The sequence below is a fragment of the Thalassophryne amazonica genome, chromosome 9 (assembly GCF_902500255.1).
Source record: "Thalassophryne amazonica chromosome 9, fThaAma1.1, whole genome shotgun sequence".
Lineage (NCBI taxonomy): Eukaryota > Metazoa > Chordata > Actinopteri > Batrachoidiformes > Batrachoididae > Thalassophryne > Thalassophryne amazonica.
The window spans coordinates 40,318,859-40,341,442 of record NC_047111.1 but is presented as its reverse complement, the minus strand read 5'-3'; the positions used below and the strand labels follow the sequence as shown (position 1 = coordinate 40,341,442).

Below are 22,584 nucleotides of genomic sequence, written 5' to 3'. Positions count from 1 at the left end.
CGCGGTGTGTCTTTTTCCTGGTTCTCTCCCTCAGCCCCGACCAGTCCCAGCGGAAGACTGCCCCTCCCTAAGCCTGGTTCTGCTGGAGGTTTCTTCCTGTTAAAAGGGAGTTTTTCCTTCCCACTGTAGCCAAGTGCTTGCTCACAGGGGGTCGTTTTGACCGTTGGGGTTTTACATAATTATTGTATGGCCTTGCCTTACAATATAAAGCGCCTTGGGGCAACTGTTTGTTGTGATTTGGCGCTATATAAAAAAAATTGATTGATTGATTGATTGATGTTTGTAGTCCATATATTCTTACGGCGACATGTTGGTAGTCTGTTAATAAACTCGACTCAAGGAGTCTTAATGAGAGAAGTTTCGGCTCGTCTTTTCATCAAAAGACAACTTCTACATGTGTGTATAAATACTTATGAACCCGTTCATGTGTGTGTGTACAACCCCTGGCAAAAATTACGAGGATGGATGTTCCTTCAGTTGTTTAATTTTGTAGAAAAAAAATCAGATCACAGACATGACACAAAACTAAAATTTCAAATGGCAACTTTCTGGCTTTAAGAAACACTATAAGAAATCAGGAAAAAAAAAAACTGTGGCAGTCAGTAACGGTTACTTTTTTAGACCAAGCAGAGGGGAAAAAAAATATGGAATCACGCAATTCTGAGGAAAAAATTATGGAATCATGAAAAACAAAAAAAACGCTCCAACACATCACTAGTATTTTGTTGCACCACCTCTGGCTTTTATAACAGCTTGCAGTCTCTGAGGCATGGACTTAATGAGTGACAAACAGTACTCTTCATCAATCTGGCTCCAACTTTCTCTGATTGCTGTTGCCAGATCAGCTTTGCAGGTTGGAGCCTTGTCATGGACCATTTTCTTCAACTTCCACCAAAGATTTTCAATTGGATTAAGATCCGGACTATTTGCAGGCCATGACATTGACCCTATGTGTCTTTTTGCAAGGAATGTTTTCACAGTTTTTGCTCTATGGCAAGATGCATTATCATCTTGAAAAATAATTTCATCATCCCCAAACATCCTTTCAACTGATGGGTTAAGAAAAGTGTCCAAAATATCAATGTAAACTTGTGCATTTATTGATGATGTAACGACAGCCATCTCCCCAGTGCCTTTACCTGACATACAGCCCCATATCATCAATGACTGTGGAAATTTACATGTTCTCTTCAGGCAGTCATCTTTATAAATCTCATTGGAACGGCACCAAACAAAAGTTCCAGCATCATCACCTTGCCCAATGCAGATTCGAGATTCATCACTGAATATGACTTTCATCCAGTCAGCCACAGTCCACGATTGCTTTTCCTTAGCCCATTGTAACCTTGTTTTTTTCTGTTTAGGTGTTAATGATGGCTTTCGTTTAGCTTTTCTGTATGTAAATCCCATTTCCTTTAGGCGGTTTCTTACAGTTCAGTCACAGACGTTGACTCCAGTTTCCTCCCATTCGTTCCTCATTTGTTTTGTTGTGCATTTTCGATTTTTGAGACATATTGCTTTAAGTTTTCTGTCTTGATGCTTTGATGTCTTCCTTGGTCTACCAGTATGTTTGCCTTTAACAACCTTCCCATGTTGTTTGTATTTGGTCCAGAGTTTAGACACAGCTGACTGTGAACAACCAACATCTTTTGCAACATTGCGTGATGATTTACCCTCTTTTAAGAGTTGATAATCCTCTCCTTTGTTTCAATTGACATCTCTCGTGTTGGAGCCATGATTCATGTCAGTCCACTTGGTGCAACAGCTCTCCAAGGTGTGATCACTCCTTTTTAGATGCAGACTAACGAGCAGATGTGATTTGATGCAGGTGTTAGTTTTGGGGATGAAAATTTACAGGGTGATTCCATAATTTATTCCTCAGAATTGAGTGAGTCCATATTTTTTTCCTCTCTGCTTGGTCTAAAAAAGTAATCGTTACTGAGTCCATATTTTTTTCCCTCTGCTTGGTCTAAAAAAGTAACCGTTACTGACTGCCACAATGTTTTTTCTTGATTTCTTATAGTGTTTCTTAAAGCCAGAAAGTTGCCATTTGAAATGACTTTAGTTTTGTGTCATGTCTGTGATCTGCTTTTTTTCTACAAAATTAAACAACTGAATGAACATCCTCCGAGGCCGGTGATTCCATCATTTTTGCCAGGGGTTGTATTATGAGACAGGACGTGTGTGTTTCTCTTACCAGCCTCATAGTCTTTGATCGTCTCTTCCTGGAAGTCTTTAAAGATTTCAGCCCTGAACTTCTTCTCCAGTCCGTAGCTGTAGTACCTGAACAGGCACTCCAAACCGTACCTGCAACATGCACAATAGGACAGAAATCACCAGTGGTAAACATTTTGGCTCTCATTTACCAAGATCCCATATAACAACTACAAAAAAACGTGTGAGCGTTCCAAACTTTGGTGCGTTGGCATGGTCAATATTTTGCCGGTGATTTACTAAGCTTAATTGCGCAAATGTCAGTGGGTGGGAGTGTGACACAGACAGCAGTATGTAAATGAGGATTCTGTGTGTGTTAATGACGCTTAGTGCAAAATAAAATGAATGAAAAAACACTAAACTAGATCCTTGTCATTTGATATTTAAATTTATAAACAAGAGAAAAGGGCCTTAAATTTTGATGTGCGTCACTGGTCCTTTGAGGTCAAGAGGTTCCAAACAGTCCAACACAAACTTTAAATACCAATCCAATCCAATCCAAAATACTGCAAATGTCTGTAGATGTCTTACGGCGTACTGGATTTGGGGTTTCGTGTGTTCAAGAATGAACACCATCAGTAACCTTGATCAAATTGTTGTCTGTCACCAAAACAAACCCCACCATTTTTGCTTTTAAACTAAGCGCCGTTGCAGGGTCAAAGGTTGCGAGAGTGCTAGTGTGAGCGTGCGATCCATCAACGCTTGACTGCTGCATGCACGCAAACTCAACGCATTGTGTTTTTACATTAAGGTGATCGTGGCATGCAATGGTGCAAAACGTATGGAACCAAAATTGCACGGTAGATGGGAAAAAAATGCAAATGGGACAAATGATCACGTGACATACAAACTACCAATCAAATGACAAGGATTTATTTAGGTGTTATATAAAAAGACATGAGAAATGTCAATTGTATTTAGGCTGTGTATGTTTCATTCTTTTAAAAATAGGTCACTGTAAATTAATGCTTAATCGCTGTGTTTTCTGTGTTCAATTTGCTTATTGAGTTTAAATAAAGAAATTTTACCCAAAGAGCTCACAGGGAATGACTGAATCAGATGCTTGTATGTCTGCATTGATCGCACAACACTGGCTAAGTCAGCACCAAGGTTTCAAATGCACTAAGTTACAGACGTTATCGCAGCCCCTGAAATTGTTTTGGCTTTGATATATTAGTGTTGTGCTTTGTGAGATATGGTGTTTGCACACAAATTTTTTATTTTTTATTTTTTAAACAGATGCAGTTACAGTGTGTCAAACGTACGAAACACATGAAAACGTACAACATGGTTGGTTTGTGACCCTAAAATAAGCCTGGATCCACTTTTTGGAACAGTCTGTCTTCAGCCAAGTGGGCTGGGCCCAGCTCCGCCACAGACACATGGGACTAGTCAAGGACCAAGGACCAGTGAGGCCAGTCACAGACAAGCAGATTCATTTACATAACCTTGAGCCCTCTTCCGTTGATTGGTGGAAGAAAAAGTGCTTTAACATTAACAGAAGTCTTACCTGTATCCTTCTTTCCCATCCTCGACCACCAGCTGCCTGAACTCCTCATACATCTTCTTGTTGAAGTGATCCCTCAAGAAAAACGACCAGAAGCGGAACAGCGTGTTCATCTCCTGCGACTGGCCGATTCCCAGACGCTTCCGCTCTGTAATTGGCAAAGACGACAGAGACAAAAGGCTCATTTAGAAACAAACTGTGCTGGACTAGAGAGTGCTACAAACAAAAATATTCAGTCTACCAAGGAGGCCTTAAGGAGGAGAACAGATGGTGCAGAAGTTATAAGTACATTAGTATTTTCTTTTACGGCCAGTTTATAGCGTGAGTCAGCCAGCATTAGCAGAAGCAGTTGATAAACACTTTACATTGTATGTTGCGCATACAAATACAAGCAGCAACATGTCCACAGACAGCAATAGGACAGTACTGTATGATTTATTAAGTTAGACATAAAAAATTCAGAAGTGCTAAAAACATGAAAACTACAGCTTTCAATGCTGTTGCTTCCGGGAGCAGCCATGTTGGTTTATGAACTCAAGAATGCGCGAGATTCAAGTTGGAATTCTGACTTCATGGTTCGTAACTGAGAAATTCTGGAAAGCGCCATAAGAATGGGTGTATTTGTGAAGTTTTCCAACGATGATACAGAAAAATGAAAACCTTAAAAAAAAAATAAAAATAAAAAAATGAAAAATTAGAGTGCCAAGGGCACTGTGGATTATCGGCTCAAATAAGGCCCAAGGCAAAATGGCCATTTTCGGCATAAAAATGGTCACCATTTCCAAACGAACGAACAAATGACTATATTTTTTTTACGCGAAATATGTTACATCCTTGACAAATTAGAAAATAATTAGACAGTTTTTGAGAAAATCGCCTTTAAGTGCTCAAAACTGCTATTTTCGGCATAAAAATGGCCGTCATTTCGAAAAGAACGAATCTCCGAATACGACTTTTATACAGGAATAATGTCAATGACCCACCCTGGAGCCAGGCCTGGGGTTGGGGCTCGCGCGCGAGCGCCTGGTGGTTGGGCCTTAGCCCATGCCCGAAAGAGCGACGTGGGCCCGCCCTCCTGCGGGTTCACCACCTGCAGAGGGGACCATAGGGGTCGGGTGCAGAGAGGATTGGATGGCGGTCGGCCCGGCAGCCCGGTCCATGCTCACAGCCCCTGGCTGTTGGGACATGGAATGTCACCTCGCTAGGGGGGAAGGAGCCAGAGCTTGTGCGGGAGGTTGAGAGACACCAACTAGAGATAGTTGGGCTCAACTCCACGCACAGCTTGGGCTCTGGTACCCAACTCCTGGAGAGGGGCTGGATGCTTCATTTTTCTGGCATTGCCCACGGGTAGAGGCGGAGAGTTGGGGTTGCATTGCTTATTGCGCCCCAGCTCAGTCGCCACGTGTTGGAGTTCACTCCGGTGAACGAGAGGGTCGCGTCCCTACGCCTTCGGGTCGGGGACAGTTTTCTCACCGTTGTCTCGGCCTACGGGCCAAGCAGCAGTGCAGAGTACCCGACCTTCCTGGAGTCCCTGGGAGGGGTACTAGATAGCGCTCCAACTGGGGACTCCATTGTTCTCCTGGGGGATTTCAACGCCCACGTGGGCGGCGACAGTGAGACCTGGAGGGGGTGATCGGGAAGCACGGCCTCCCCGATCTGAACCAGAGTGATGTTCAGTTGTTGGACTTCTGTGCTAGTCACAGTTTGTCCATTACGAACACCATGTTCGAGCACAAGGGTGTCCTTAAGTGCACGTGGCACCAGGACACCCTGAGCCGGAGGTCGATGATCGACTTTGTAGTCGTATCATCTGACCTTCGGCCATGTGTCTCGGACACTCAAGTGAAGAGAGGGGCAGAGCTGTCGACCGATCCCCACCTGGTGGTGAGTTGGATCTGCTGGGAGGGGAGGAAGCCGGTCAGACCTGGCAGGCCCAAACGTATCGTGAGGGTCTGCTGTGAACGACTGGCGGAACCCTCTGTCAGCGAGGTCTTCAACTCCCACCTCCGGGAGAGCTTCTCCCAGATCCCGGAGGAGGTTGGAGACATGGAGTCCGAGTGGACCATGTTCTCCACCTCCATTGTCAATGCGGCCGCTCGTAGCTGTGGTCGCAAGGTCTCTGGTGCCTGTCGTGGCGGCAATCCCCGAACCCGGTGGTGGACACCGGAAGTAAGGGATGCCGTCAAGCTGAAGAAAGAGTCCTACTTATCTTTGTTGGCAGGTGGGACCCCAGAGGCAGCTGACAGGTACCGGCAGGCCAAGCGTGCCGCAGCCCGTGCAGTTGCAGAGGCAAAAACTCAAGTATGGGAGGAGTTCGGGGAGGCTATGGAGGAGGACTATTGGTCGGCCTCGAAGAGATTCTGGCAAACTGTCCGACGCCTCAGGAGGCGGAAGCAGCTCTCCACCAGCACTGTTTACGGTGCGGGTGGGGAGCTGTTGACCCTGACTGGGGATGTTGTCGGGCGGTGGAAGGAATACTTCAAGGATCTCCTCAATCCCATCGTCACGTCTTCCGAAGAGGAAGCAGAGACTGGGGACTCAGAGGCGGACTCATCCAACGAGGTGGTTAGAAAGCTCCTCGGTGGCAAGGTTCCTGGGGTGGATGAAATCCGTCCTGAGTACCTTAAGTCTCTGGATGTTGTGGGACTGTCTTGGCTGACATGCCTCTGCAACATCGCGTGGCGATCGGGGACAGTGCCTCTGGATTGGCAGACTGGGGTGGTGGTCCCTCTGTTTAAGAAGGGGGACCGGAGGGTGTGTTCCAACTATAGGGGGATCACTCTCCTCAGCCTCCCCGGTAAGGTCTATTCCAGAGTACTGGAGAGGAGAATACGACCGATGGTCGAACCTCGGATTCAGGAGGAGCAGTGTGGTTTTCGTCCTGGTCGCGGCACACTGGACCAGCTCTACACGCTCCATTGGGTGCTCGAGGGTTCATGGGAGTTCGCCCATGGACCCATATTATGCCCTTGGTAAATTAGTTAAAGTTATTTTTGAGATATTGCAATGAACTGACGATGGACACCGCGCCATGACAGAAAAACAATGATGATGCTTATTACGCTTTAAAACCGAGGGCTCAATGACGTAAACAGTTTTTGTGTTGATCTGGAGCATCAATGTTCATCAAATTTTAATCATTTTATCCTCATTATGTGCACTTAGAAATTTGGAGAGTTTCTGATTTGCGTTGGAATGGAAATCCACACTTGCACCGAAACAATGTGATGCTTAAGAATTTTGCATTTTGTACACAGGCTTTAAAGATGAAACTCACTTAACCAGGCCAAGAGCTACCAAATCCAGTTTTTTTTCTTCCCATATTACAAATGCTAACCAAATGCTGACTAAAAACGTTTTTGGAACAACCTTAAAAAAAAGTATTTAAAGCCTGTGGAAGTTTTTTTTTCCCTTTGTGATTGATATCGGGTCATCAGTACCGTTTAGGCAGCGCCGGCGGTACTTGTGGTAGACGTGCTGGGTGAAGCCGTTCTCTTTGAGCAGCTCGTGGGAGGGGTGCTGGAACTTGGGGAGGGACTGGGGCGTGCAGCCAATGTTACCGAGCGCTGGGGTGCCCTCTGACGGGCTGGCGTTCGAGCTGAGAGGTACAGAGAGGAAAGTGGGGTCAAAGCAACAATTTCAAAAATCACAACTATTTACAGCATGACTGATCCGGTTTAAATTGAATTTCAAGGCTCTAAAATGCTCAAAATTTCATCTTCCTTTTTTTGTCAGAGTCCTAAAAGACACTTTTATTGTTAGATCAAAGTTGATGATGAATGGCTTGTGTGCATTTTTCCAGATAAGACCAGAGTTGTGTTAGGAAGGTCATCCAGCATCCTAAAATTTATGCCAAATCCCAATTTGGATCTTTATCTCTGCTGTGGCAACCATGAACAAAATGGGGGCAGCCAAAAGACAAAACACATGGGATTTCACATTTTGGTTTATGTTATTTAATACTTAAATCTGAAATTGAGTACCACGATTTCACTCTTGCCCCCAGCAAGAAGGTCACCAGGTCTCTTCTCCTTGTACATCTGGAGTTGTGTCAAAAAGTGCATCCAGTGTAAAACGTGTGGAGCAAAAACAGAAGCACCCAAAAGAAAGATGACACGCCCCACTTTGCCATGCTAGCTGCTGACATGTGTCATAACTAGGGATGGGTATCGAGAACTGGTTCCTTTTGGGTATCGTTAAGGAATGATTTGATCTACCAACATCAATAAGCTTTTTGCTTAACGATTCTGTTATCGGTCCTTCAGAGTGGCTGTTGTTTTGGGGGGTGTTTGTCAGAAAAATGATCATTTCTCTACATTGATTACAGACCTGCAGTGGGTCTGTAATCAACTTTTCTGCAGTGTGGCTTTGCTTTGAACCTTGAGCCAATCGAAGCACTGATTCGCAGATGATTTGTGGATTTATTGTTTTATTTCGCTTTATTCTAATTTTTCCCCGCTAAAATCCTGAAGAGCATATGTCTGTGAGTAATATTTAATATTTTTATGTTAAACTGACCTGTTATGGTCTTCTGAAACAGTTGATAGATGTATTTTATAACTTAAAAACGGGACCGATGCTGGTCCCGGAGAATACTACTGGAATGAATTTGAATAAGGAAAGTTGGGTTTTTTCTCACCTAAATGGATACTGCACTCACTGCAGTTTATTGTCTGGAATAGGCCCAGATTGGATTTCAGAGCTTCTGGAATTCAAACATTTCCATGCGGGTGGTGTTGGGGGTAATTTTGGGTTTCAGCTTTTTTTTTTTTTTTTTTCACCACTTTCAGCCCTGAATATGTCAATCGTGAGTCACTCCTCCGTTCTGTTCACACAGCTTCAAACGCTGTGTGGCTCTCTGCCGAGTCAAGTTAGAATGATAGAGTCCAGTCGGAATTAATAAATTTAAAGCGAAACGCATGACACCTCTTTCCAAACATTGTAATACAAACAAACTGCAATCAATCAGATTGTTTTTTCCTCCCAAAATGAGATGTCCTGCGCTGACGTGCAGCAGCTGGCTGAGCTCAGCTCAGAGGTATGGAGAGACGTTCATGCCAAAATGTCTGAAAGGAAATGCTTTAGACAAAAACTACAGATTTTATTTATTTTTATTTATGTCCAGAGATAAAGGATCTTGTGACCAATTTAAAATGTTGTTGACATAGAAAACCTGTAAAGCCTATTTTTAGTACACAGAAAATTCACAAGGGGTATCAATAAGGGAATCGATAAGGAATTGGATCAATAAGCGGAATTGATGATGGCATCGATATCGATTAAAATCTTATCGATACCCATCCCTAGTCATAACAGACATAATAGATATCTGTGATAAGTATTTTTTTGACTGAACTGTGAGAAAACTGTTGAAAAGCTCAACAGGTCTGTTAATAAATATAACTGACACATATATACATACATACACATGTGTGTATATATATATATATATATATATATATATATATATAAAATATAACATATTACAACAAAAATCTGCCCTATACCCATAAACCAGCCCCCATGAGATACAAGAAAAAATAGGGCTGATAAATCATAAACCAGCTGATTGTAATTAGTTCAGCTCTTCAGGCAGGTTGATGAGCTAATTACTGAGATCAACTGTTTTAGTTGCACAGGTAGAAGCAACACAGGGGAGGGCTTTTACTTTCTGAAGCTGGAATTTTACCCCTCTGCAGAAAATAGTAAGTCCCTTCGGCTGCTCCCTTGTTTTGCACTCGGGGTCGCCACAGCAAATCCAAGGTGGATCTGCATGTTGAACTGGCACAGGTTTTACGCCGGATGCCCTTCCTGACGCAACTCCACATTAAATGGAGAAATATGGCAGGGGTGGGATTTGAACCCGGAACCTTCTGCACTGAAACCAAGCGCATTAACCACTTGGCCAACACCTCTGTTTACACCTCTGCAGAAAATACTGTGTTAAAATTTGAGTCTGCGGGTAGCTATCACTCAAAGTCATGATTCATGTGTATTATATATAGTTCTTGTTCTTTATTTTTGTTGTTATATGTAAATGAGTCATTATTTAATGGAGCTGATGATAATTATATGGTTCTTGTTCTTTATTTTTGTTGTAATATGTGATAAATACCTTATCACATGTCTGCTCATGTATCATGCCCCAAACACTTTAAATTTTAACCTACAAAAACACTTGGTTTATACTGTGATGCACATCAGTTCTGAGTGCAAGAATTAAGGGGAAAAAAATAAACTTATTTTCCATACTGCCCTAATGCAAAGTATCATTTACTTGCTTCAAACCTATCCTTCTATTTCACCTGACAGCTCACTCATATGACCAGTCTTTCTTTGTAGGACTTTAAAAAATAGACTTGCCAACTTAAAATAGTCACCAACAGCGCTATGCCAATATCTGCATTTTAGTCAGTTTCACATTTGACATTTGAACAATCTGCAAGATTTGTGAAGGATGAGCAAGTCTTAAGTACCACTTTGATGCTTGTATAAATTCATGGTCAAACAATGTGAAAATTATGTGTTTCCCAAAAGTAGAAAATTTCCCTTAAAATTAAATTCTTGAATTACCACATAGTGATGTTATTCAGTGCTGTATTTTTATTGTTAAAGTCTCTTTTAAACTTTTTTCTACATGATGAACAAAGAGACAAACTGACCTGACAGAGGCGGTGCGGGAGCGATGCTCCCTGGAGTCCATTACCCAGCCCACGTGACACTCCATGGGTGGGTTGGAGCTGTGTCGGGTTTTCCTCTTCCTGGGGGTCTGGAAGGTGACACAATGAGAACCAGCATGGTTAGCAGCGGTTTGACAGTAATCAGGCAGTCAGTGACTGTGGAAGATGACATCTTGCCTTGGCATCAACAGGTCGACTTTCTTTCACCACGGGGTAGAAGCGCGGCGTCATGGCTGGGTCCTTTCGGTGGGGAGTACGAGGCGTGCGGGGTGTGCGGGCACTGCGGTAATTGGGTGACTCAGGCACGGTTGTTGGGAGCGAGCGTGCTGTAGAGGAGGGTTCAGGGGCACCGAAGAGTTTGTTTGCCAAAGCGTCTGTGGGAACTGAGGACATGAGAGGAAAGGATTTGTAACAGAACTGAAAGGAAACTTTTAAGTGGTGTCAAAACTAAATGTGGAGAGATTTATAATAACAGTTTTAAAAACCCAAATTACCAACCATGGAGACATAAACTTACTCTGAATTAGAATGTGACCAATGTAAAAAGATAAGTCAACTAAGTGAGTTTAGTTGACTAAACAAGATTACAGCGCTTTATAAAAATGGGCCCAGGTTAAGGCACTTATTTTCTGTAATCATGGCCAGAAGTCAAGTCACTCGGTCTCTTCAGCAACTGAGTTTTGTTTTTTTAGGAAGACACACAATGTGCTGTGAGCCTCTGTGTGTGTGGATACTTACTTTGCTGGGGTCGTGGGGGGCCTGGGGGGACCTCCTGGTTGGGATCCACAGGAGGTTCAGGAGTCAGACAGTCAAACTGCTCGCGGCTGATCAGGTGGACCTTCTTGAAGTTCTCCACTTCTTGCTGTGAAACAGAATCTCCAGCGTTAAAGCAACAAGTAGAAGAACAAACAACTGCAGTTTAACAGAATTCAACAAAAGGTGTTATCACAGTGACTGAACATTGTTCTTAAACTTCAAATTTGTACTGTCCAGTGTAACAAAGTTCTCTTTAGAACAAATATATCAAACAGACCTTCTTCGAAAGAGCCTGAAGATCGAAATGCAGCAGCAAAACATAGCTGCCATAAATGCTTTTTTCACTGGCATGCTGCCTGCCTTTACTGCTCTGAACCTCCAAACAAACACAACTGAGCCCCCAAACAAGGTCAGACAAACACACACAGCACCCTGAACCTTCCTGACCTTTCCAACATTCAAACTTCCCCTGGTTTAAACAGAACTACACCACGCCCATTCCTGTTCCTCCTCCTCAAACCGCTCAAATTAAGCGATGCACAGACACCAACTGCTCTTAACGTCAACATCATCAAGTGTGACTCACGCTGCGCACACCACCGTACTGAGTATCCTCCAAAGTCCGAGCATTCATCTCTGTCTCTCCCCTAAAGGTCGTCATATCAATCCCTCAGGTGTGTGATTTTTTTTCCAAACAGACTACAGCCCTCTTTTGGACAGACTAGATGTATGCTGGTGAGCTCGTGAAAATCCCACAAAGAATGCAACAATGCAGCTGTGACGACAAAAAGAAAAAAAATACTGCCTCTCCACGACAGCAGCTTTCTGTGTGTCACATCTAGAACCAGCTCAAAGTAAGGAAGAATCCATCAGCTCATCATGTGGCCGAGAACAGAAACACCTCCACTGTGGCAGGAACAGTGTGGAACCTGGCGGAAGAAGCTGCCTTCAGCTTTACATCACTGCTTCATGCCACCACATCAACCATGTCTCGCTTCAACAGTCATGTCAAACAGCCGGAATTAACAGTTTCTAGTCCACAACTTACAATAACGACTGAAGGCTCATTATTAGCATTATGTTATTTCACTGAAAACTAAACCTCCACAACACTATATATATATACTCATATATATATATACTCATATATATATATATGAGTATATATATATATATATATATATGAGTATATATATATATATATGAGTATATATATATATATATATATGAGTATATATATATATATATATATATATATATATGAGTATATATATATATATATATATATATATATATATATATATATATATATATATATACTCATATATATATATATATATTATTCTGTAACCCAAAAATAAATAAATAAATTAATTAATTAATAAACTCAAAACTGCACAACATGCTGAAAAACTCATTGAGATTATTGTAGAAAATACTGAGATTCCAATTCTAAATTGGGATAAAGCTACAACTGGGTTCATAATGATTTGGACTGGATTTGGATCACAATGGAGTTGAAATGAAACAATCAGAATGTGCTTGTTGTGTAGACTTTCAGATGTAACTGACTAAAAAATGGCATTAACTATTTAGGAATTATGGTCATTTTTACACAGTTGCACCAATTTCAGACTTTATAGACAAAATAAATATAAATCTTACAGTCAATAAAAATTGTCACTGTTACAGCCATTTGTCTTTAGACAAATCAAAGGATGGAAACATGAACATTGTCAAAATGGAGAATATGTCTTTGACTTCATTTACATCAGTCATTAAGAAATACAAAGAGTACAGTACTGTATATTAAATCTGTCTGGAGAAGGCCATAAAAAAACCTGAGAAAACAAAACAAGAATGAGACTAGTGAGGGGAGCCACCAAGGATACACAGACAACTCTGAAAGAGTTCTAGGCCTTTGTGGCTGTGACTGGGGAAACTATGCACACGTAGAGAGCTGCATTACTTAATTATTAATTATTATCTATTAAGCTAATCAACAGTGCAGGGGCGGTGGATAAGCGGTTAAGTGCACTTGTTTCCAGAGCAGCAGAAAGTTCCCAGTTCAAGGCCACCCGTGCCCATTCTCCAAGCAATGTAGAGCTACGTCAGGAAGGATATCTGGAGTCAAACGTGTGCCTTTATTAAGTTAATCAACAACTATTCTGATAATCCATTCATTATGTTGAGTCATTTATTTATTTGGTTAAAAAAAAAATCTTAAATTTCAGTTTCTTGAATGTGAATATTTTCTGGTTTATTTAGTAGTTGCTTTACTCCTGTCAGGCAGAAAACTGAGCATCTTTGGGCTGTGGACAAGGCAAGCTCTGGATAACATTGAGTAAAATTTTTCACCTTTTTTTTGCCACATTGTGGACCTAACAACTAATTACTTTCTCAATCAATTAATCCATTATGAACACAGTTGTTAGTTGCAGCCCCATGCAGAGGGAAGTATATCACTGGAATTCTTAAATGGATAAAGCAACATTTCTGTCAAACCTTTTACTTAAAGTTGAAAGTCTACACTACAAACACTTAATGATTGTTAGAGAAATCAATAATAATAATAAAAATAGTGTATATAAGGAAAGTGATCAAATAATGAAAGTTTGTATCCCCATTTATGAAATGTTCTCTAATAATCTGGACGTCCTCCCTTTGCCTTTCTAACCTCTTTCAACCTTGTTGTGACCCTCTGAGCAACTTTTGTGTCCTTTCAGAGAAATATATATATACGAGGGCTGTCCATAAAGTATAGGTCCTTTTTATTTTTTTCAAAAACTATATGGATTTCATTCATATGTTTTTACGTCAGACATGCATGAACCCTCGTGCGCATGGGTGAGTTTTTCCACGCCTGTCGGTGACGTCATTCGCCTGTGAGCACTCCTTGTGGGAGGAGTCGTCCAGCCCCTCGTCGGAATTCCTTTGTCTGAGAAGTTGCTGAGAGACTGGCGCTTTGTTTGATCAAAATTTTTTCTAAACCTGTGAGACACATCGAAGTGGACATGGTTTGAAAAATTAAGCTGGTTTTCAGTGAAAATTTTAACGGCTGATGAGAGATTTTGAGGTGACACTGTCGCTTTAAGGACTTCCCACAGTGCGAGACGTCGCGCTGCGCTCTCAGGTGGCGTCATCAGCCTGTTTCAAGCTGAAAACCTCCACATTTCAGGCTCTATTGATCCAGGACGTCGTGAGAGAACAGAGAAGTTTCAGAAGAAGTCGGTTTCAGCATTTTATCCGGATATTCCACTGTTAAAGGAGATTTTTTTAATGAAAGACGTGCGGACGGGTCCGCGCGTCGGGACGCAGCCGGCGCGGAGCGGCGGCACAGGAAAAACACCTCCGTGTTGATAACCATTTGTAAAATCCAGGCGGCTTTTGATGGCTTTCAATTGTTTAACAGCTGGACATGTTCCAACTTGTCCTTAAGGCTTCCAACGGAGGTGTTTTTCCTGTGGCGGAGCGTCGCGGCGGCTGCGAGCCGAAGCGCGGACCCGTCCGCACGTCTTTCATTAAAAAAATCTCCTTTAACAGTGGAATATCCGGATAAAATGCTGAAACCGACTTCTTCTGAAACTTCTCTGTTCTCTCACGACGTCCTGGATCAACAGAGCCTGAAATGTGGAGGTTTTAAGCTTGAAACAGGCTGATGACGCTGCCTGAGAGCGCTGCACGACGTCTCGCACCGTGGGAAGTCCTTAAAGCGACAGAATCGCCTCAAAATCTCTCATCAGCTGTTAAAATTTTCACTGAAAACCAGCTTAATTTTTCGAACCATGTCCACTTCGATGTGTCTCACAGGTTTAGAAAAAATTTTGATCAAACAAAGCGCCAGTCTCTCAGCAACTTCTCAGACAAAGGAATTCCGACGAGGGGCTGGACGACTCCTCCCACAAGGAGTGCTCACAGGCGAATGACGTCACCGACAGGCGTGGAAAAACTCACGCATGCGCACGAGGGTTCAAGCATGTCTGACGTAAAAACATATGAATGAAATCCATATAGTTTTTGAAAAAAATAAAAAGGACCTATACTTTATGGACAGACCTCGTATATATATATACACAAACAGAATAGTACTCTATGGTACTCAATTTCAATATATTTTCATTTATATAGCGCCAAATCACAACAAGGTTGCCTCAAGGCGCTTCACACAAGTAAGGTCTAACCTTAACAACCCCCAGAGCAACAGTGGTAAGGAAAAACTCCCTCTGAGGAAGAAACATCAAGCAGTCCAGACTCAAGGGGTGACCCAAGGGGTCCTCTCAGTACTTAAAAACGGAATTATTCTCTGATGATGTGTAGCATCATGTGTGGTTCGATGGATAATACTAAACATAAATGGTATCAGTCACTGGAGATTAATTTTAAAGCTTGTGCAAAAGTAGCTCAAATCATATGGAGCAAAAAAAGAAAATCTTTTAACCTCTCTTGGTGGGAATTTTGCAAGTTATTCCCAGTTTGTGTTCTTTCTTGATTAACAGCACTGAACCCATTATTAACAGAAACATCTCACCTGGACCTCACAATGAACTATTTAAGAAAGAAAAAGGGAAAAACAGCCTCACCTTAATGGTGGCATATTCAGGTTCGTATGTGTCATCCCATAAGTCCTGTTCGTAGTAGTAGAGCCCATCGTTGATCACCTTTGCCAGCTCACTGGATAGCTTGGCACGTGACGTGTGCTGCCCTGTGCGATCCCCACCCGGGTGCTTCCTCAGGTAGGGTGGTGTCTGCGTCACAATCAGGATTTTGTTGACATCACGATCATCAATCTCACCATCAGAGTCCTCGTCTGACCAGTCTGTAAAGGTGTTCCGCCGTCCATCGATCTGCTCCATCTCCTCGTCAAACATGAAGTCGAGCTCCTCTGGCTCATCCTGCTCTGCTCCATCCTGGTTCCAACAAAGAGAAACAGAACAAAGAAAAAACTGATAATTTCAGCAAAAATTAAGTGTGATTTGTGTGATCAACAATCAATCAGTTTCATCTCGGTGTAAAGTCAGATCCGTAACACTGAATGTTTTGGAATTTGGTCTCTGTTCTCCACCACAATGGAGTTGAAATAAAACAAATATGTGATTAAACTGTACATTTTCAACTCTAATTGCAATTGCTGTAACAAACATTTTGCATTAATCATTTAGGACTTACAGCCATTTTTATACAGAGTGCCTCAACTTCAGGGTTCAGATTTGTTTTTAAATTTTTGAAATTAAATAATTAAAGAGAATGCACTGCTTAACCAGCTGTCTGCCTGACATCATACAAACCTTATTGGCTGCAGTAGCAGGAGACGATGATGAGCCAGGCAGGAGGACTGGTGACTGAATAGAGTCTTCTTTCTCTTTCTGCTGCTGTAACGAGGAAGGCTTCATCAGTCAACCAACACCGACCACAGAGGAGGAGAGGATGATATGGAACCGTATGGGCATTGAAATGAACAGTGGGGTGAAGGAAAAAAAAGGAAATGAGAATGATAAATATATTGAATTTCTTTGAGTGTGTGTGCGTATGCTGGGGGGGGGGTTAAATGCTCATTATGGGGGTGGGGGAGAACACCTGATGCACATGGATACAAAAAAAAAAAAAGCACAATAAATGACCTTGTATGATCCTTGTCTAGATAAATGGACAGGTGTGTGTGTCCATTTATCTAAATGGGTGCATGAATGAGGAATGAATGATCAAGACAAGACTGAGCGAAACAGAGGTATATCCAGCTGTGAGATACACACACACACATATACATATATATGAATGAGGTATGAATGATCAAGACAAGACTGAGCAAAACAGAGGTTTATCCAGCTGTTAGATACACACACACACACACACACACACACATTATATATATATATATATATACACATACATATACATATATACGAGGTCTGTTAGAAAACTATCGGACCTTTTTATTTAAAAAAAAAAAAAAAAAACTATATGGATTTGAATCATGTGCGCTTACATCAGCCAAGCTTGAACCTTCGTGCACATGCGTGAGTTTTTTCACGCCTGTCGGATGCGTCATTCGCCTGTGGGCAGGCTTTGAGTGAGCACTGGTCCAGCCCCCTCGTCGGATTTTCATTGTCAGGAAAATGGCTGAGCGATTGGAGCAGCGCTGAATCAAATTTTTCTAGAAACTGTGAGAGACAGCCAGGTGGAAACCATTCGGAAGATTCAGACGGCTTTCGGTGAATATACTCTGGGCGTCACACAGATTAAGGATCATTACAACCGGATTAAAGATGGCCCACAGCGGCGCAGGGCGCACTGCGCTCCGAGCGGCCATCAACAGCCTGAAACGACCAGATCATTTCCAAAGTGAAGGCTGTGTTGATCCGGGACGTCGTGTGACTACCAGAGAAACTACAGAAAATGTGGACATCAGCACTTTTGCGGTACATTCCACTGTTACAGGAGATTTTGTAATGAAAGAAGTGCGGAGGAATTCGCACGTCGGGACGGAGCCCCTAATGGCGCACAACAAAAAGCACGTCCGTGTTGGAAACCATTCGGAAGATTCAGACGGCTTTCGATGACTTTTCAGTCGAGTGAGTATCCGAGAAATTGTGTAACAGCTGGGCATGTCACAACTTGTCCTGTGAGACCTCCAACACGGACGTGTTTTTTGTTGTGCGCCATTGCGGCTCCGTGCCGACGCGCGAATTCCTCCGCACGTCTTTCATTACAAAATCTCCTGTAACAGTGGAATGTGCCGCAAAAGTGCTGATGTACACCTCTTCCACAATTTCTCTGGAAGTCAGACGACGTCCTGGATCAACACAGCCTTCACTTTGGAAATGATCTGGTTGTTTCAGCCTGTCGATGGCCGCTTGGAGCCTGGCGCGCCCTGCACCGCTGTGGGCCGTCTTTAATCCAAATGTAATGATCCTTAATATGTGTGACGCCCAGAGTATCTTCACGGAAAGCCGTCTGAATCTTCCGAATGGTTTCCACCTGGCTGTCTCTCACAGTTTCTGGAAAAATTTGATTCAGTGCTGCTCCAATCGCTCAGCCATTTTCCTGACAATGAAAATCCGACGAGGGGGGTGGACCAGTGCTCACTCAAAGCCTGCCCACAGGCGAATGACGCAACCGACAGGCATGGAAAAACTCACACATGCGCACGAAGGTTCAAGCTTGGCTGATGCAAGCGCACATGATTCAAATCCATATAGTTTTAAAAAAAAAATAAAAAGTTCGAATAGTTTTCTAACAGACCTCGTATACATACATATACGACGGCTGTCAATAAAGTATAGGTCCTTTTTATTTTTTTCAAAAACTATATGGATTTCATTCATATGTTTTTACGACAGACATGCTTGAACCCTCGTGCGCATGCATGAGTTTTTCCACGCCTGTCGGTGACGTCATTCGCCTGTGAGCACTCCTTGTGGGAGGAGTCGTCCAGCCCCTCGTCGGAATTCCTTTGTCTGAGAAGTTGCTGAGAGACTGGCGCTTTGTTTGATCAAAATTTTTTCTAAACCTGTGAGGCACATCGAAGTGGACACGGTTCGAAAAATTAAGCTGGTTTTCGGTGAAAATTTTAACGACTGATGAGAGATTTTGAGGTGATACTGTCGCTTTAAGGACTTCCCACGGAGCGGGACGTCGCGCAGCGTTCCCAGGCGCCATCGTGAGCCTGTTTCAAGCTGAAAACCTCCACATTTCAGGCTCTATTGATCCAGGACGTTGTGAGAGAACAGAGAAGTTTCAGAAGAAGTCGGTTTCAGCATTTTATCCGGATATTCCACTGTTAAAGGAGATTTTTTTAATTAAAGACGTGCGGACGGATTGCAGCGTCGGCTCACAGCCGCCGCGACGCTCCGCCACAGGAAAAACACCTCCGTGTTGATAACCATTTGTAAAATCCAGGCGGCTTTTGATGGCTTTCAGTGGAGTGAGTATCTGAGAAATTGTTTAACAGCTGGGCATGTTCCAACTTGTCCTTAAGGCTTCCAACAGAGGTGTTTTTCCTGTGGCGGAGCATCGCAGCGGCTGCGAGCCGCGACGTCCGTCCGCAATCCGTCCGCGGTGGAGCTGCATGGCGCAAAGCAACGCCGTGATGAAGCCTTCCAGGACATGTTGGGGCAGGGCCAGCTCATGCACAATCACATTCGGATAATCACACGACTGAAAAGCAACTGACAGCCATCTGAAATCCACCTTTAAGCCGTCCTGTGAGACCAACACCGAGGTGGTTTTGTCCCGCGTAATGAACGGCTCCGTGGCGCGTCCTCCGCTTTTCTTTCCATGAAAAGAACTCCTGTAACGGTGGAATGTACTGAAAAAGTGCTGATGTCCACATCTTCAGCCTTTTTGTGAAAGTCAGACGAGGTCCCGGATCAACAAAGCCTTCACGTTGGAAATGATCTGGTTGTTCCAGCGGGGTGTCAGCCTGTCGACGGGGGCTGGGAGCGCGCCACGCTCTCAGCAGTTGTGGGCGGTCTTTAAACCGTCTGGATCACTCCTTAATCTGTGTAATCCCCATAAAATCGTCCCTGAAAGCCATATTAATTTTCCGAATGGTGTCCACCTGGAGGTCTCTCACAGTTTCTGGAAAAAAATTGATGCAGCAAAGCTCCAAATCGTTCAGACATTTATTCGCAATAAAAAATAGATGACTCAATAGATCACTCAAAGCCTGCTCACAGGCGAATGACGCAACCGACAGGCATGAAAAAACTCACGCATGCGCACGAAGGTTCAAGCTTGGCTGATGCAATCACACGTGATTCAAATCCATATGGCTTTTGAAAAAATAAAAAGGTTGGATACTTTTCTAACACACACACACACACACACACACACACACACACACACACACACACACACACACACACACACACACACACACACACACACACACACACACACACACACACACACACACACACACACAACCCCTGGCAAAAATGATGGAATCACCGGCCTCGAAGGATGTTCATTCAGTTGTTTAATTTTGTAGAAAAAAAGCAGATCACAGACATTAACACAAAACTAAAGTCATTTCAAATGGCAACTTTCTGGCTTTAAGAAACACTATAAGAAATCAAGAAAAAAAAATTGTGGCAGTCAGTAACGGTTACTTTTTTAGACCAAGCAGAGGGAAAAAAATATGGACTCACTCAATTCTGAGGAATAAATTATGGAATCACCCTGTAAATTTTCATCCCCAAAACTAACACCTGCATCAAATCAGATCTGCTCGTTAGTCTGCATCTAAAAAGGAGTGATCACACCTTGGAGAGCTGTTGCACCAAGTGGACTGACATGAATCATGGCTCCAACATGAGAGATGTCAATTGAAACAAAGGAGAGGATTATCAAACTCTTAAAAGAGGGTAAATCATCACGCAATGTTGCAAAAGATGTTGGTTGTTCACAGTCAGCTGTGTCTAAACTCTGGACCAAATACAAACAACATGGGAAGGTTGTTAAAGGCAAACATACTGGCAGACCAAGGAAGACATCAAAGGGTCAAGACAGAAAACTTAAAGCAATATGTCTCAAAAATCGAAAATGCACAACAATACAAATGAGGAACGAATGGGAGGAAACTGGAGTCACATCTGTGACTGAACTGTAAGAAACCGCCTAAAGGAAATTGGATTTACATACAGAAAAGCTAAACGAAAGCCATCATTAACACCTAAACAGAAAAATATCATCAATAAATGCACAAGTTTACATTGATATTTTGGACACTTTTCTTATCCCATCAATTGAAAGGATTTTTGGGGATGATGAAATCATTTTTCAAGATGATAATGCATCTTGCCATAGAGCAAAAACTGTGAAAACATTCCTTGCAAAAAGACACATAGGGTCAATGTCATGGCCTGCAAATAGTCCGGATATTAATGCAATTGAAAATCTTTTGTGGAAGTTGAAGAAAATGGTCCATGACAAGGCTCCAACCTGCAAAGCTGATCTGGCAACAGCAATCAGAGAAAGTTGGAGCCAGACTGATGAAGAGTACTGTCTGTCACTCATTAAGTCCATGCCTCAGAGACTGCAAGCTGTTATAAAAGCCAGAGGTGGTGCAACAAAATACTAGTGATGTGTTGGAGCGTTCTTTTGTTTTTCATGATTTCATAATTTTTTCCTCAGAATTGAGTGATTCCATATTTTTTTTCCCCCCTCTGCTTGGTCTAAAAAAGTAACAGTTACTGGCTGCCACATTTATACATACACATATATACATACATATATACATACACATACATACATATATACATACACATACATACATATATACATACACATACGAGGGCTGTCAATAAAGTAACGGTCCTATATATATGTGTATGTGTGTATATATGTATGTATGTATGTATGTATGTGTGTATATGTGTATGTATGTATGTATGTATGTATGTATGTATATGTATGTATGTATGTGTGTATGTATGTATGTATGTGTGTATGTGTGTATGTGTATGTATGTGTGTGTGTATGTGTGTATGTATGTGTGTATGTATGTATATGTATATATGTGTATGTGTATGTATGTGTGTGTGTATGTATGTGTGTATGTGTGTGTGTATGTATGTGTGTATGTGTATGTATGTATGTGTGTATGTGTATGTATGTGTGTATGTGTATGTATGTGTGTGTGTATGTGTATGTATGTATGTGTATATATGTGTATGTGTGTATATATATGTATATGTGTACGAGGGCTGTCCATAAAGTATAGGTCCTTTTTATTTTTTTCAAAAACTATATGGATTTCATTCATATGTTTTTACGTCAGACATGCTTGAACCCTCGTGCGCATGCGTGAGTTTTTCCACGCCTGTCGGTGACGTCATTCGCCTGTGAGCACTCCTTGTGGGAGGAGTCGTCCAGCCCCTCGTCGGAATTCCTTTGTCTGAGAAGTTGCTGAGAGACTGGCGCGTTGTTTGATCAAAATTTTTTCTAAACCTGTGAGACACATCGAAGTGGACATGGTTCGAAAAATTAAGCTGGTTTTCAGTGAAAATTTTAACGGCTGATGAGAGATTTTGAGGTGATTCTGTCGCTTTAAGGACTTCCCACGGTGCGAGACGTCGCTCAGCGATCTCAGCCGCCGTCGTCAGCCTGTTCAAGCTGAAAACCTCCACATTTCAGGCTCTATTGATCCAGGACGTCGTGAGAGAACATAGAAGTTTCAGAAGAAGTCGGTTTCAGCATTTTATCCGGATATTCCACTGTTAAAGGAGATTTTTTTTAATGAAAGACGTGCGGACGGGTCCACGCGTCGGCTCGCAGCCAACACGACGCTCCGCCACAGGAAAAACACCTCTGTTGAAAGCCTTAAGGACAAGTTGGAACATGTCCTGCTGTTAAACAATTTCTCATATACTCACTCCACTGAAAGCCATCAAAAGCCAACTGGATTTTACAAATGGTTATCAACAC

General features: G+C 42.5%; 1 protein-coding gene across 1 annotated transcript in view; it reads right to left on the bottom strand.

Moving 5' to 3' along the window:
• Positions 1-22,584, bottom strand: part of larp1 (La ribonucleoprotein 1, translational regulator) — a 162,476-nt gene that overhangs the window by 12,819 nt on the left and 127,073 nt on the right. The window contains exons 9-16 of the mRNA XM_034179048.1: positions 16,443-16,541; positions 15,738-16,064; positions 11,140-11,263; positions 10,579-10,784; positions 10,384-10,490; positions 7,162-7,319; positions 3,725-3,869; positions 2,198-2,307 (exon numbers count right to left, since the gene is read on the bottom strand). Coding sequence (XP_034034939.1) covers positions 2,198-2,307; positions 3,725-3,869; positions 7,162-7,319; positions 10,384-10,490; positions 10,579-10,784; positions 11,140-11,263; positions 15,738-16,064; positions 16,443-16,541 — 1,276 coding nt within the window. The remainder of the gene's footprint in view (positions 1-2,197; positions 2,308-3,724; positions 3,870-7,161; positions 7,320-10,383; positions 10,491-10,578; positions 10,785-11,139; positions 11,264-15,737; positions 16,065-16,442; positions 16,542-22,584) is intronic.